The sequence below is a fragment of the Gasterosteus aculeatus genome, chromosome 9, assembly GCF_964276395.1.
Source record: "Gasterosteus aculeatus chromosome 9, fGasAcu3.hap1.1, whole genome shotgun sequence".
Classification (NCBI taxonomy): domain Eukaryota; kingdom Metazoa; phylum Chordata; class Actinopteri; order Perciformes; family Gasterosteidae; genus Gasterosteus; species Gasterosteus aculeatus.
The window spans coordinates 15,270,215-15,285,674 of record NC_135696.1 but is presented as its reverse complement, the minus strand read 5'-3'; the positions used below and the strand labels follow the sequence as shown (position 1 = coordinate 15,285,674).

General features: G+C 42.8%; 3 protein-coding genes across 4 annotated transcripts; 1 reads left to right on the top strand and 2 right to left on the bottom strand.

Annotated features, from left to right (window-relative positions):
- Window positions 1-247: 247 nt before the first annotated feature.
- Window positions 248-4,319, bottom strand: toporsa (topoisomerase I binding, arginine/serine-rich a). 2 transcript variants are annotated; one of them, XM_040187254.2, is made up of 2 exons: window positions 4,113-4,319; window positions 248-3,129 (listed from the first exon to the last, which is right to left on the bottom strand). In XM_040187254.2, exon 2 carries the CDS (start codon window positions 3,124-3,126, stop codon window positions 751-753), a length of 2,376 nt encoding a protein of 791 aa, XP_040043188.2. In that variant the 5' UTR covers window positions 3,127-3,129; window positions 4,113-4,319; the 3' UTR covers window positions 248-750. The 2 variants fall into 2 exon arrangements, with proteins under 2 accessions (XP_040043188.2, XP_077965199.1); XM_078109073.1 differs by lacking the exon at window positions 4,113-4,319 and adding an exon at window positions 3,662-3,800.
- A 669-nt stretch (window positions 4,320-4,988) lies between these two features.
- Window positions 4,989-6,792, bottom strand: ndufb6 (NADH:ubiquinone oxidoreductase subunit B). Its single transcript, XM_040187259.2, has 4 exons — window positions 6,491-6,792; window positions 5,750-5,842; window positions 5,331-5,375; window positions 4,989-5,122 (listed from the first exon to the last, which is right to left on the bottom strand). Exons 1-4 carry the CDS (start codon window positions 6,668-6,670, stop codon window positions 5,057-5,059), a joined length of 384 nt encoding a protein of 127 aa, XP_040043193.1. The 5' UTR covers window positions 6,671-6,792; the 3' UTR covers window positions 4,989-5,056.
- Window positions 6,793-6,800: 8 nt separating this feature from the next.
- Window positions 6,801-15,170, top strand: LOC120825583 (PRELI domain-containing protein 1, mitochondrial). The gene is made up of 6 exons (XM_040187258.2): window positions 6,801-7,625; window positions 8,281-8,478; window positions 9,074-9,299; window positions 10,391-10,504; window positions 11,055-11,133; window positions 13,880-15,170. Exons 2-6 carry the CDS (start codon window positions 8,387-8,389, stop codon window positions 13,999-14,001), a joined length of 633 nt encoding a protein of 210 aa, XP_040043192.2. The 5' UTR covers window positions 6,801-7,625; window positions 8,281-8,386; the 3' UTR covers window positions 14,002-15,170.
- Window positions 15,171-15,460: the final 290 nt, after the last annotated feature.

Below are 15,460 nucleotides of genomic sequence, written 5' to 3'. Positions count from 1 at the left end.
TTGTTTACCACAACATTATACGTTTCAAAACTGACCCATTTCTACCACGATGATAACCAAAATGAATTTCATAATAGTACAAAAAAAATGAATGTGTACTGTATAGTGAAACAGGAGGAGCAGCCGATGTAGGTTTATTTCGAGTACAGGAACCAATTAAGAGGTTTGGGGTCAGAATCCGTGCAGGATTATGATCACTCTTATTTAGGCTTCAAATTTATGCAAATAAATGTACTATAACAGCACACAAAGTTCCTAATTACAATTTATTTTAAATAAAATTCACTACAAATGAGATCATTAGAAATCCAAACACCATCTGCGCATAAGTGCTACTCTAGTATGTGTGTAGCATTCTATCTGTAGCAGATAGAGATTTTGTCTCAAGAAGTAAGCAGAATTATGATCACAAAAAAAAAACTGTAATCAATATCATCCCTGAGAGCACCGTAGAAATGAAATACATCTATTGGAGAAAATTACTTTCCTGAATGAGAATTGACACTTAAAATATGTGCAAACCACAATAGCAGTCCATCCAGCTTTGTTCATAGTGGCATGTGGCACTTTGCACATTAAATAAAATTTTATTTTAGGTGTTAGCAAAGTCATGTTTTCCACGATGCAAAGTCACCATCGAAACCATTTGCGTGGCATTTCAAGATTTGTTTATTTACCCTCCCAGGTCTGCTGACATCCAACATATTGACCATTGTTTCCGGACTATCAGGAATCTAAAATTCCATAAAACTAATCCATAGAATGTGGGGGGGCGGGGCCAGCTGGGTCCTCAGTGGTACTATGGACAGGGTCGTCCTTCTCAGTGCTGCAGGCCTGGTTGCCATTGTCATCTGCAGAATAATCGCCGTCACTCTCGATGGTGATGACGGAGGGCGAGTGCTGCCCCGTGCGTTCGCTACTCTTGTGCCTTTTGCTTTTCTTCTTGTGTTTTTTCTTTTTCTTGTGGTGACGCTTGCTTCGCTCATGACCGTTTTCATCATTGACGAGCTCCACGCTGAGGCTCCTGCTCGTCTTCATCGACCTGTCTTTGGACCTTTTCCGGCTCTTCTTCTTGTGTTTTGTAGATAAAATGGGGGCGTCGCCGTCGGCATTTGAATTAGCGTTTTTGGACGTTTCCTCCAAATGTCTTGTTTTGTATTTCCTTTTCCCGCCAGGCTTGTTGTGAGATCGCCGTTTCGTCGAAGGGGAGCGACTGCTGGAATAAGTCCGAGAAGGAGAAGGCCTCGTGTCGCGGTTACGCCGGTCCCTGCTGCGGCTCCGGGAGCGAGGGCGACGGTCGGGGTACTCGCGGCTGCTGTAATAGTAAGACCGCGTCTCTGTGTAATGCATCCCGCTATCACTTCTCTCTGGGCTGTAACGCCTGTATGAGTGATGGGTATTAACGCTGTACCGCCTGCTGTAATCAGCGCCACATTTGGAGTCGTTTCTGCCACTGGAGTAGGAATGACTTCTTTCTCTGGACAGTTTGCTGACGCTGCTGTGAGAGATCACCGGGCTCCTGCTGGAGTGTGCGCGCTCTGCACTTCTTGACCTCCTCTTTCTCCTACGGTCTTTGTCCTCCCTGGATCTTTCTTTTCGGTCCGACTTGCCGGATCTCTTGTGTCTGCTAGATGTCAAAGAGCTACACCTTGTTTGTGAATCCAACTTATGATATAGGTCTGTTTCTACATTTTGGGACTGTCCTGCGCCACTTGGATCACTACTCTGGGAAGCCACTGGACTGAGGCTAGAGAAGCGGATGTGTTGAGGTAGAAGAGGCACTGCCTTAATATCTTCACTGGCAGACTCGTCAGAGTCGGAGGACAGCTGAACCAGCTCAGGGGTCCTGTCAGCTGTCGGCTTAACGACACTTATAATGACACAGTCATCGCTGTCATACGGCGGAGACTCTTCGTTTTCAAACGGACCCAGAGTCTCCTCTGTGAGGTTATGGGGACTCATTTCTTGCGGAGAGGCCCCAAACTCACGCGTCTCCTCCTCCAAACTGCTGTCGGAGTCCAAGTCAAGGACTGAGAGGCACTCTGCCCTGGCCTGCTCTGCCGTCGTAGAATACGATGGCCCCGGCGTCTCATCATCCCACAAAGAGTGGCTGAGCGAAGACGCGGGGTCTCCGGGAGGGTTTGACTCCGCCGAGTATTCCTCATCCTCTGAGATGGCGATCACAGACGAACTGGCACTGCTGTCTTCGTTGGAGGACGCGGCTGGGCAGTCATAGACGGCATGCTGGTCGTAGGCCTCCATATTGAAAGGACACTTTGCAAAGCTGATGAATTCGTGCAGGAAGTGCTCTGTGCGCCCCTGGAGGAACGGCCTCAGCTCCTCCTGAATAGCTCCATCCTCCATATCGTAACGTGTGATGCGCGACATGATGATGTGTTGAACGATGTTGACCAAAGAGCCGTGGGCGCCGTACAACACAACCAGTTCTCTTTTCAGCCAGGGGATCAGTCTGTGCAGGCAGGCAGGATTTCTTTGGAAGAACTCAGCCGAGGTGTCGCGGGAGCGGCCACCATCCCGGACACTCCGAATCTTCACGCCCTGTCGGTACAGTTCCCTCCTGAAGTTGACCATTTCCTGCTCTCTGAGGCTGTTCACTGCCCTGCCTTCACTCGCGGCCCTCCTCTTGGCCGCCAACCTCATCATCACCCGCCGGATGTAGCGGTCCTGCGGTTGTTGTGGAGGGTTTGAGGAGGCTTCAAACATGACTCCATTGTCTGGAGGTGGAGAGGTCCGACCCCGCATCTGTCGATGGACTCCGGTAAGAGTTGTGCGGTATCTAAACCGCACGCCACCAAAAGTCCCAAAGGAGGCATTCTCCACCGGTTGCAGGTCGTACTTCTTAAAATCCTGCTCTGAATTTATACTGTGATAGATAGAATTAAAGGACTGTTTGCATAGGGGACACTCGGCTTTGTTTTTGGACCACTCGTGAATACACCTGAAACAGAACTTGTGAAGGCAGACGTCCAGGTAGGAAATGTTGTTGAATTGGTCCAAACAGATAGGACATTTGGAGTCGGGTGACACATCTGCAGACATTTCTTCAGAGGGTTTCCTTTTGCCCTTCTTCTGGCTCTGCTGCAGGGCAACCTTGATCGCTGACATAATCTGACATGATGAGAAAAAAAGGGTTAAATTATTGCACGTACAAAACAGCAACCGGCGTGTCTTTTTTCACATATTGAGAAGGTACCACATTTGCAGAGGATTCATTACAGGGGAATATGACCTGCTACGTTTTCTTCACCATTCACTATAGCGAAGATAATAATGTTCTATGGTTATTCTAGGACTACGGTTTAACTATTATGACATATCAGTTGTGTTTGACATAACTGTCAGCACTCAATTGTCTTCTTACTGTTACATAAATAACCTTAAAGCCCTACACGGTCCTACTCGATCGATTAAAACACGGTTTGAAAGTGTCATTGTGTCATGATCATCGTGTAGTAACAAGCTAGTAGTGTTATAACAACTACTATGTATCATAATGAGAAACGGAACAATATATAGCGCTTCAAACCAAAAGACCATAACGTCACGCTAATGCTGCGTCTATGATACAGAACATCTGCCATGATCCTAATAATAAATCGGCTGTATTTAACGTTAAATGTCTTACTCATCTATTGCTAACTTTGATGTACATGGCACCAGGGAAAAGGACACGTCGAATCAAGCCTACAATTGAATAGACATTCGTGTGTTCCTTCGATCGCAGTGTTGTTTTTCGGGTAGCGTTAACGATGGTTAGCCTAGCATGTTAGCCTGTGTCGAGCACCGTCAGGGGTTTCATGAGTAGCTAGCAGTGAGTTTCGGTAACGTTAAACAGAGATATAGAGGTGCTGACGGTCCTGACATCCACACAGGCGATCGTGTCAGAGTTACATAATTAATACTACCGATGGAAGCTTCAAGCTCTGACGTCAGTTGACGAACGGATGAACTTGGTTCGCTAACGTTAGCATGCTAGTTAAAACGGCTAGGGCGTTAGAGCTATTAACGTTAGCTATGTAGCATTAGCTAGAGCGGCTAGTGCCACTACGGCTAGTTAGGACGTTCGGAAAAAAAAGTTGTGCAATAATTACTTTTGTCTTTCCCAGACACGTATGGTGTTGGTAACTGATCAGCCTGCCCCGTCTTGTAGAAACTCCTTCATTTATAGGTACCCATCATCTAGCCTGGCTTCATAACACTCCTTCTAAATCCTGCCGAACATTCAGAGTATTTTTTTCCCCCCAGTTCGAACTACGACCCACTTCCGCCCTTCAGAATAAAAGCGACTTGTTCCCAGGCAAAATAAAATAAAGAGAAATCTTTGACATGACTTCCTATTAAAAGTTAAGTGACAATAGCTATTCTAGTTTGAAAACTGTAACCCGCATAAAGCCCACTTCCAACCGATAGCCAACAGAATAGCAGCCATTAAAGCCTATATTTAATGGCTGCTTAGATGATACTACATAATATTGTTCTCAGTCAACATTTTCAGATTCAATTTCAGCTCCATTTAAAAGTTTGACTATGTCTTGCAAACAACATCTTATGCTCATTAGGCTACATCTGTGATTGGGAAAAACGGTGTATCTAAAGATTGTACGTTTTTAACTTATGTTGCATCAGAGCTTGAATGAATCTCAAATTTTGATAACAGTAAAATGTCTCATTTAAGTCCCATCTATTATATTCTCCATAAAATTAATTTACTTACGAACTGATATCTGTTGTAAGATTATTGCGTTTAGAGGCTTTCCCCTTATAACATCTCCTCCCATTATCCTTTTTCAAAAGGAAAAGTATCAAACAAGTTAAGCTCCCCGTTATGAAATTGAAATCTACAGTTATCTCTAAAATATTAAAGATGTACGTCAGCCCCTCACTCATGGAAGCATACATACATATACACAAATTTGCAGTGTAATATGTCAGTATTTACACAATACAGTTTTTATAGTACTCAGAAATGATTTTATAATATTTTATTGGCATATACACAGTTTTTACAACAGAAAATTACTGAACTATTCCAACTTCAGTGATGGCCATGGGTCTCGGGGAGATCTGGAACAATTTCACCCGTTTCCAGAATGGTGTCACCCTTAACACAAAAACAAGGACAAAGTTCAGATTTACTCTTTTCCCCCAATAAGACATCTCACATTACAGCTCTCCTAGGCCATTGTCAGGGCTCTCGCCTGTTAACACGTAATCAGACTTTGGGACAAAAACATCTTACTATGGCTGGTCAATCAAGACAATATGCAGCTGTATGTACAAAACTTAATAAATAAATTAGTCACACTTACGGGATACAGCTTGGGTTTCACTTCCACAATGCCATATGGTCTTTGCTGTAGGGGACAATGAAATTAGTATTCGGTATGCTGAAATATGCATGCATTTAATGTGTAGCGATGTATGGTACCATTGTGCAAATGCAAGAGAGAAGGAAAGAATTAAAGTCTTTAAAGGATTAAAGTCATTGCTGCGTGTGTTACTCTAAAGTAGTCCTACTTTCTGTATAAGTTACCCAACTTGTATGCTACCCAAAGAATTAAATAACAGTTAAGCACGTATGTTATTGTATGGGAACATTTGCAAAGCTGATGACATGACAACAATAAAAATAACATCAGCAAATCGGTTGCCAAAGAGAAACCATCAGTTTACTCATAACTGGCTTACAAGCATTACAAATTAATGTAAAACATTTCCGTTTACTTACAGCAATATGGTATTTCACACAGTAGTGAGCAATCCAAGCTGGTATCAACAACCGTGTTAATGCAAAAACTCCACCGTTGTATGCTTTGTAGGTCTGCAAGAAGACACACATAAGAGACAGCTTATATAGCAGGAAAGTACATAGTAGACCACTGCTTATTTTGACTGCTCAAAGCAGAAAATGCACACTTAAACACAGACTGGTGCTTTCTCTATAATTTTAATTATACCAGTTTATGAATGTAAAATATATTACCATAGTGTGTATAATTTAGGTAGAAAAAATACATTTCTATTGACATTTTTCAAATGATCACTTCACCATCAAAGTTTCAAGCCTCCACTCTCAGGTTCTTTGAAAGTCATCAGCTATTTATCTACTGCCATTTCTCCTAATTCAACCATATATTGAATGAATATATGCTGATACGACCCTCCATAAAATGATTCATGTTGTACAATAAGCACAATTCATCGCTTTAACACTCGAAATAAAAACAAGCCTGTCACGTTAAGAGATGAGAAGGTTGACATCACGTTAAGCTGTTAACGTATACTACGCCAGCGTAACGTTTTATACATTACAGTGTTATATGTTAGCTTACAAAATAGCAGTGGTCATATATCTAGTTAATTTGAAACACCAGTTTGTTATCCGATAGCTCGCATAAGTCGAGTTAGCATCGGTGGTTGTTTGGCTAGCTAGCTAGCTAGCTTTAGCTAGCTGTGCACCGGGACTCACGTAAAGTCTCCACAGGCTCTTGGGCTCCAGAAAGCCAGCCCAGAACTTAGCAACGGCGCCGGAGGGTTTAGCTTGTATTGCGGACTCCCTCGGGCTGAGCTCCTGGTCCTTCAGCCACCTTCTCCGCAGCGTCCTAATCTGCTCGACGCGGAGCTTCTCGTCCGGTGTGTATCCAGACATTGTTTTTTTTTAACCTTTTGGATATTCAACCTACAATGACACCACGGAGGACACTTCCCCGTGCGGGCGAACGAAGAAGAACAAGCGGAAATGACGCACCAGTAGGAGAGTACACACATTTTACAGCGACACCCACTGGCCCGGAAGAGCACATGTGACACATTTTTATTTTCCTTTATTTTATTTTTTTGTATTGCTATGCAAACGCATTTTATTAGCGGCATTTGTCATGGTTGGGATTACAATCCCTGATGGTGATAGCATCTTGACCAATAGGGCCTAGCAGTAAGGATATCTCTTCCTAATAATATCCAAATCGGGTGTCAGGATATACGATGTGCCACATAGGCCAAAAATAGTTGATTTGTGATATTGGATCGATGCTATCAATAAGCAGGGGTAAAGTCCATTCATACACATTTATCTTATTTCAAGATGAAAAGAATACGAGAATAATAGTGTGGCTTTGTTGGATGACATCATTTTTTTTTAATAACGCAGCAGGGAAACGACAATGTGGTTATAATAACCTTTCTAAAGCTAAAGTAGTTTCGAATAATTAATCATTTATTTGACAAATGTTAAGATAACGTACAATTGAAATAATTTCATTTGAAAGTCAGTTGCTGACTACATACATATGCTGAGCCACGTGACCATGTCCACGTTCGAATTAAACACCCCTGAAACCTTCTCATCGAAGGCCACGACTCTCCGGTACACTAGATGGCGGCCTCCGCCTTCCACGCTGGTTTGTTGCCGGATATGAACGAGGAGGAAAAGCAAAGTACGAAACAGTCTGTGGTCCGTAGTCCGAGCCGCCTGCACCGGCTCCCCGCTGGCTCTGTCCGTCCCACGAAGGATGAAGCATGCGATCCGCTAACAGGCCACTAGCAAGCAGGAGGACACTTTGCGGACGTCCAGTAACCTGCTATTTCCTCCGCTGTGACTTCCGGTAAGATTCCTCTCACAAGGTTGACGTTAGCTACGACTCAACGCAGTTAACCTTGGTTGTGCTGCTGTTGTTGTGGTAACTCAACAATAAATAGCATGCCGACTGTCACGGTAAACCCACTCAAGCTAGCTAGCTGTTAGCTATCGGAGGAAGCACCCTTATATACAGTCAATGTTAGCCACCGAGCTAATAAGAACAAGTCTCGTTACCTCAGCTGCTGGAAAGTTGTGTGTTAGCTGTTGTGGCCTGTGTGGCAACCGGCTCAGAAGCAGCAACCTATGGAGGTGCACAACACCCAAAGTAGATACGACACCCAAATGTGTAACTGAAGACCAGATCAGAGAGCGTGGGCAGAGCAAGGAGGCGCTTTTGTGGAGCCCTCACCTCCATCCAGCTGCTCTCCATCACTCACCAGGGAGCTGCACCTGGAAGTCATGACACGGAACACGCATATGCACACAGATGCAACCATTCATAGGAGGACATGCGATTATATGCAACACCTGACCTACCAAGACGTGCTAATAGAAATCTATGTCGTCATCTGTGACGCACACTGTGAAAATGTAACTATATTTAGTTTGTAAGTATATTTGATCTGTAATAGCCCTTTTATTTGACAGAGGATTGATCCCTTTCCCTTCTCCTTTTACAGGACGGTGGCAGATTTTGAATGGAGTCAGCACACACGTTTTCATTGTCTTGTTTATCCAGGGAACTCAGGGCTCCAGATCCAGGACATCCTGTGCAAAGAGTGAAAAATGGTCAAGTATTTTAGTAATAACATAGACATCGGGAGCACCTGGGACCACGTTGTCTCTGCTTTTTGGCAGAGGTATCCCAACCCATTCAGGTAATGATTTCAATCGTGGTATTTTGTCAGAGAAGCTTATTGTAAACAATTGAGCGGTTGAGAAAAGCTTTGAAAAGCTGAGAATTGTATATATTTTTTTAAAGGTATAGTACTTGAAAAATAATAACCCACAATCATACTTGCACATGTTTGTTTAGTTGTAGAAAGGGCGACACAAGACTCATTGGGAACATTTATCTCTTATTAATACTTTAATTAGATGTTTCACCAGCTGTTTACATTCTCAGATCACTGTTGATTGATTAGAATTTAATTTTTTGATTAGAATAATTGTCCCTTTTGTGATCCGGCTTCAGATCATCACCGACCGTTTCTCCATTCAAATGCTAAGTGACAAATGGAACAACTATATACCTTCCTTTTTTCTTTGGGTGTTTTAAAAGGGGGCCACATGTTTTAAACAGACGTGAAATTATAACTTGGATGTGAAAGGAGATGTTCACATTTCTTTCCATGTCTGTGTTTAAACCAGCGCACACTCACTCAGATGTACGTTGAGACGTTTTCGCCTGCAGGTCACTCAAACCATTCGACTATCCTCAGTCTATTGACTTTGTTTTGTTATATCAATCAGCACCCATGTTCTCACAGAGGACGTTGTGTACCGGGAGGTGACTGCGGACCACCGGCTTCTCTCCAGACGCCTCCTGATGAAGACCAATCGGCTGCCTCGCTGGGCCGAGCGTCTGTTCCCCGCCGGCATCTCTCGCTCTGTGTACATCATCGAGGACTCCATCGTGGACCCTGTCAACAGGAGTTTGACCATCTACACCTGGAACCTCAACCACACAACACTCATGGTGAGGTGTCTGATTTTCTGTGGTTTATTTCTCTTGGTGTAACATTTCCCTTTCAACTATTTTTCGCAGAACATTTCTCACAAGCCTTTGAAAAGAACAAGCATAGTTATAAGTGTCGAGCTGGTTAAAAAAAATGCAGCATTTAGCCTGCAAAAGAGTCCATTATATGGTTTGTACCTCAGAAGAAGGTGGCGATTAAGCTATGTGAGAGTTATAGTTGCACAGAAACACAACTGCAAATTTATTATAGCTTATTATTGCTATATTGGTGGTGTTGTGTTCACAGCTGCTCCCAAGTGACCAAAAGAAGTGACTGCCGATATCAGGTGGTTAAAGTTCACAATAACTGAACTGACCTCTCTTTTAGAGGTCGGTAGAGGTGCAGCACTGCAGATCTCTGGCCACACTCACTCAACGTTATGCAGTGCGCTCACTTCTCATTCGTGCTCGTATTCCTAAAGATCTCGTTGATGTGTTTCTTCTCGCGTGACACTGTAAACTATGTAGACCGAGTAGAAAAGACTGAACTCTGTGCAGGTGAGTTCAGTCCAAGCGAGGAGGAAACATTAATTCAAGCAGCCTGATCTTCAAAGGGGGCGAGTGTTTGAAGGCTGGTGGGATGTATTCATCTCGAGGGGACGAGGGACCTTGAAGAGACTGGTACATTATGCGGCTTTAGGATGTGCTACTTTCACACACCCGCCGCTGTACGCTTACACACTAATGCAGCGTGGAGTTAAGCTACTCTGTTTGATCTGCCGCAAGACGTTCAGCTAAATAACGCGCTGTAATCGAAGACATCGGCTGATCAAAGCGTAACACTCTCCACAAATCCCACCTGGGAGTTTTGCTACTGTTATGTTTGATATATTGTGAATTAAAATGCACTTGCATTCAACCTAAACAAAGAAGCTTGCAACATAAAGTGGTGGAGATCATGCAGGTAAAGTGTGTTCATTTATTAATCTGCATTGAAATCAGCTTCCGTTCCTGACGGCTTGCGTCATGCGCGACAAACTATAAAAGTCACACAGCTTTGTCCATTGCCTCATCTGGTGTCTCTTTGCTCCCCCCCCCACACCCGGTGTTAGTCAGTTGAAGAGCGCTGTATTTTCCGGGACTCGGAGGAGCAGCCGGCCACCACCCAGCTGAAGCGAGAGGCGTGGATATCCTCAAATGTTTATGGACTTTCCAGACCGATTCAGGTACTTTCCCCCTGTTTGTGAAGTTAGTAAATACCCAGGCGTCATTCTGCACTTCCCAGAAGAATGTATATTTTCATCATAGTCTTATTTTGTTACTAAAAAAGTCGTCATTTTCTGTACATAAATGACATATGAATTGATCAGCTTGGAGAGATTAATAGTAGGCTTCTTGACAATCATCCACTACTTGTGTTCATTCAATAGTGTACAACGATATATGTTTTTGCTCTAGAGTTTTAGTAAATACATTTCTTTTCATAATGTCGGTAAGTTATAGAATCCATTTTTACTGCTTAAAGGGGTAATATGAAGGCGTGGGATCCTACGTCCAAATGGCAGAATAAAGAAGTGTGAGATTTGATGGGAGAGCTGAAAACTGTGCCAAAAATATGTCAAGTAGTAAGTAATGGTAATTATTAAATATGGAATATGCCAGACTTTGATGTCTCGAGTGAAAGAGGGAGAGAGAGAGAGGACTTGTTGGCTAAGTGCTGTTTGTTTTCACATGTCCCCCTGATGTAAAGTCATTTCCTGTTCTGTCTTTTCCCAGGAGTTTGGATTGGCCCGCTTCAAGAGCAATCAGGTGAAGGCCATGAAAGGGCTGGAATACGCGCTGTCAAACTTGCAGGGTACGTACGTACGCACGCTTGTGCAGCATAACGGGGAGAAAGGGCAAAGGGAAAGCGGAGAGGGAAACAAAACAGGTTATTTTTAACTGCTGCTATTTCTGAATAGGAGAAGCTCTTATGAGAAGTATGGCTTTCTGTCCTCAACGTTGGCCTGTGATGCTTTTTATACAATTTATTTGACTTGTTTATGATTTAATTTATGCATTCACTTTGCTTTTGTGGTGAAAGTACAGAGTGATGCTTTCATACAAATGCCAGCGTTGACTACGACATCGGAAAACTGGTTAATTTGAGAAGCCTAAAGGTCCCTGTTTTGGCTCAGAAAGAGCATGCGACTGCAGGGGGATGTGAAACCATGGCAACTAGGGTGACAAATAGCTTGGATTTCTGAATTTAGACTAAGACCAAAGTTCTGTGGACAAGGTCAAATGAGAGACTGTTCAGTGAGGGCGCAGTCTGTAAAATCTGTCTTCAGAAGCGAATGGTGGCAGCTGCAACATCTGTGTCCATCCCGACGTCCATTATTGATCCATCTGTTGATTATTTTTAGTTTCTTCCAAAATGTCATTTAAATCTCCGAAAGCTTAAGGTGAAACATTCCAATTGTTCTATCCAGCAGAGTCCAAAACAAAATAATATATTGGTTGAAAATAAACAATACAAATATTAAAATGGCTGGAAAAAGAACATTTTTGAAATTTGAATCTCAACTGTTAGTTGTTCATGAACAAAAGCTTTATTCATCATCACTCTGAGATTTCTACACCGTGTTTGGCTGACTTGAATTTACTAGACTCCATTATGAAGGCCAATGCACTACGGACCATTTCTATTGATCAGAGAGTGGACTGGAGGCCTTTATACGAGGACAGTCTCTGTGTTGTCTGAAAGGACGTCCTCCCATTGGTTCTGTCCCACTGCCCCTTTGTTGCCCCGCAGACATTCGGATCGGGCCGCGCGTCGTGGTGAGTATGTTAGCGCTGAGTCTCAGTAGACTTGTGTAGCTGAGTGAACAGTGACTTAAAAGTCAAACTAGCGTTGGTGTAGAATTAAATCGTGCATAGTTTAGTTGAATGTGATAAACTGAAATCTACGCTGAATATTGTGGTGCATTTTTCTTTCCCATCTTTTTAATTCTTAGCCTGCAGCTACCAGTCTGCTTCATAATTCCATTGATATTAAACGCATCACGTGTTACAGATAAGAGTCACACCCTCATGACTTTGAATATAGGTTCAATTACCTCATTTTGCCATTGTATGGCAGTGTAGTCAATAATATGTGCTGTAAGACAGAGAGGACCGCCGCAGTCATTATTTCCCGGCTTTTATATCGTTGATTTTGAACCATCCGTTTTAAAATCATCCTTTGCTGCCGGGACAGAACCGAGTGTGTGAGGAAGAGGAAGGGCTGCGTGCGTCTTCGGCCGTCTGATGAGGATGTTTGTTCTTTTTATCGTCTGTTGAAACACACTTTAGTGGATTCAGCTAATTAGCCCAGCGGCTGTATTTTCAGGGCCAGAGAAAGAGCTGATTCAAAAGGATGAAATGTTCCTTCAAGTTTTCAGAGAAACTGGTGCTCATAATTCACACGCAGATTAAAAATCCGGTCAAATGTTTTGGTGTGTGTGTGTGTGTTTTTAGAATGACGAATTAAATCTTCCTCTGGGAATATTGTGAATAATATGAAACTATCAACCATCCCTATGTACAAATACAAGCAGTCTTTGTATTTCCAGATTCGGCTTCTCGAGTTCATGTCATGACGTTTGTCACTTCTTCCTCATATTCAACACTTTATCAGGAAGTTAGGAGAAAGAGTTCCACACAACAAATGTAAATAAAAACAAATAAGTCCTCCGCTCCCCTTGTTCCTTTAGGCTGTTGTACTAAGCGACAGAGATCCTTTCTAAACAATCCTGCCGTTCTGTGTGCAGAAGAGACCAGTATCACTCATTTAACTTTAGCGCCGCTGAACTCACTCGTGGTTTATACGCTGTAATTAAGTGATTTACAGTCCGGTGGTTAATGAGAAATGAGATGAGATCCCACTATACTGCTTCTCTTGTAAGACTGCCATCTCCATTTTCTTTTTTAGACGCTTCCTTTCGGAAGGAACATAAACACTCAAAACTCCCAACAGACCTCTGGCGTGGAGAAAGTACCCCAGGGTGGTTTTGGACTATTTTGCTGTTATTGAAGCGGTGAATTCAGTTGCCTTTTACTTTCAGCAGAGTCTGCGTCTGCATCTCACTGTGTGAGGCAGTCAGGGATCAGATAATACGCCTGAAGTAAACTCGACTTTATCGGGGCAGAGGCAGCATGTTGAAACCAGTTTGTTGGTCTCTGGGTAGATCTGCCGCTATTGGGTCACTGCTCAGCCAATTCTGTTAATAGTTATTACAGATTGATATCAGATCAATCTGCATTCACAATAATCATTAATAAATCGGTTTCAATCACTGGGGCAGCATTTTAGAAATCGTCTATTATAGCTTCACTATTTTTGAGCAGTATAGTGTTTCCTCTTGTGCACCAAAGATCTCCCACGGGGGGCCTTTTTTCTGCAAATCACCCGTCATGCCTGAACAAAGCCGTCAAAGTCGCATACTGAGCACCAAAAAGGCCTCACTTTAACAGCTCAATGAAGCCAGTAATGCTGCATATTCCATGTCTGAAAATGGCCAAAGAAAACACATTGTCCTCACTGCGTCTGGTTCTCTCTCTCTGTCTGAACGCTCCCACAGGAGAGACGCCCCAGCGGCCGCTCAGGGACACGGTGAAGGGCGCGTCGGAGAAGGCCAAGGAGACGGCCAAGAGCCTGGCTTCGGCCGCCGCCGGCCCACAGAAGCCCCCGCAGTACGTCTGAAGGGGACGGTTACGTAAACACAATGACTTGTTGATCGTCTCGACTGGACCGAAAGTTTGACCGGAGCTCGCCAGTTTTTGTTTTTTTCTCTGCGGGTGGGCTTTTGTCTTTTTTCTTTCTCTCATTTTCAGCTTTCTGTCCTCGTCGAATCTCAGGTCCTGAACTTTTGTCCGGAACACTTTACCTTTTGGGGAGTAAAAGTTCATATTGGGACACCAGAAACCTTGTTCGTGCTACGTGGGGTACAAATGCACATTCACACATTTTGCCAAATGTTATTTACCCATTCATTTAGCATTCATATCTATTTAGGGAGTACATTTTCATGCAAAATAACTACTTTCTATCAGTGATTATCATCGGACCAGCCTGATATCCTCATTATAACAATGTGACTGAAGTTGTAATCAACCATGAAGAAGGAAAGACGTATTGATTATTATATTTTTATATATCGATTATATATTGTCTTATTACATTCAATAATTTCCTCTTTTGTTGACATTTTTCCCACAATGTCAACAAAAGAGTGTGTGTGTGTGTGTGTGTGTGTGTGTGTGTGTGTGTGTGTGTGTGTGTGTGTGTGTGTGTGTGTGTGTGTGTGTGTGTGTGTGTGTCAGTGTTGTTGCCACAAAATGCATTCTGTCACACTGTGTGCATTGATAAGGTTTTTAGTAGAACTGATCTGGTCAGGAACCACCAGATGAGCTTGAACTGGAGCTTTGATGATGGATTCATGGGGGGAAAAAAAGTCAGATTTAGGAATGTTTTGAAATCTCTGTGCTCAGATCTACTCTGTAACTGTATAACAGTTTCACTGCGTTGGTTAAAATATCTGTAGTTTAATTCAACCTGTGTGTTGATTTGAGGCTTGGTCAGCGATAAAGATGATATGTTTGTTTAGATTTCAGTGATTTCGTTCCTTTTTAGATGGAATTGTCTGGATTTCTCTGCTCTGAGAGTACTGAGGACTATTGAGCATTAAGCCTCGTGATATGGTTTATAATTGTAGACGTAAACAGGATCCACTTGAAATGAAATTTTATTGGGGGTTTTTTGAGTGAAAAACATTTTTCAACCAACCAACTCAAGAGTCCAATGTGTGTTGTCTTGTGTTCGTTCATGGTCAAACTAAGCTTTAATTAAATGTGATTAAGTTATTGAGTTAATTTAGCCTCTTTGTGATTTCACCAGTTCACTTTATTCTTTGTTACACCAGAGACCAAAACAACCTTTCTGAAAACTGCTTAATATTCTGTTCTACAGATGACTTTCACAGCTGCACAAACCAAACAGGAAGCCTGTTAACATCTGTATCTGCATATTCCTTCTGCCTGTTTCCAGTTGCAGCTCGCCACAACAAGTCTCATGCATACTAATGTATTATGAATCCTTCACCCGGGCAATGACGAGGCTGCGGCAACTTTATGTATAAAACATTTTAATTATATTACAATGA

Excerpts from the sequence above, each read along its gene's own strand:
- ndufb6 (XM_040187259.2), bottom strand. The coding sequence starts at position 6,670 with ATGTCTGGATACACACCGGACGAGAAGCTCCGCGTCGAGCAGATTAGG. Across the intron at positions 5,843-6,490 it reads AGAGCCTGTGGAGACTTTAC|ACCTACAAAGCATACAACGG; the intron begins GTGAGTCCCGGT and ends GTCTTCTTGCAG. Across the intron at positions 5,376-5,749 it reads GTGTGAAATACCATATTGCT|CAAAGACCATATGGCATTGT; the intron begins GTAAGTAAACGG and ends TGTCCCCTACAG.
- LOC120825583 (XM_040187258.2), top strand. The coding sequence starts at position 8,387 with ATGGTCAAGTATTTTAGTAATAACATAGACATCGGGAGCACCTGGGAC. Across the intron at positions 8,479-9,073 it reads AGGTATCCCAACCCATTCAG|CACCCATGTTCTCACAGAGG; the intron begins GTAATGATTTCA and ends TATATCAATCAG. Across the intron at positions 9,300-10,390 it reads TCAACCACACAACACTCATG|TCAGTTGAAGAGCGCTGTAT; the intron begins GTGAGGTGTCTG and ends ACCCGGTGTTAG.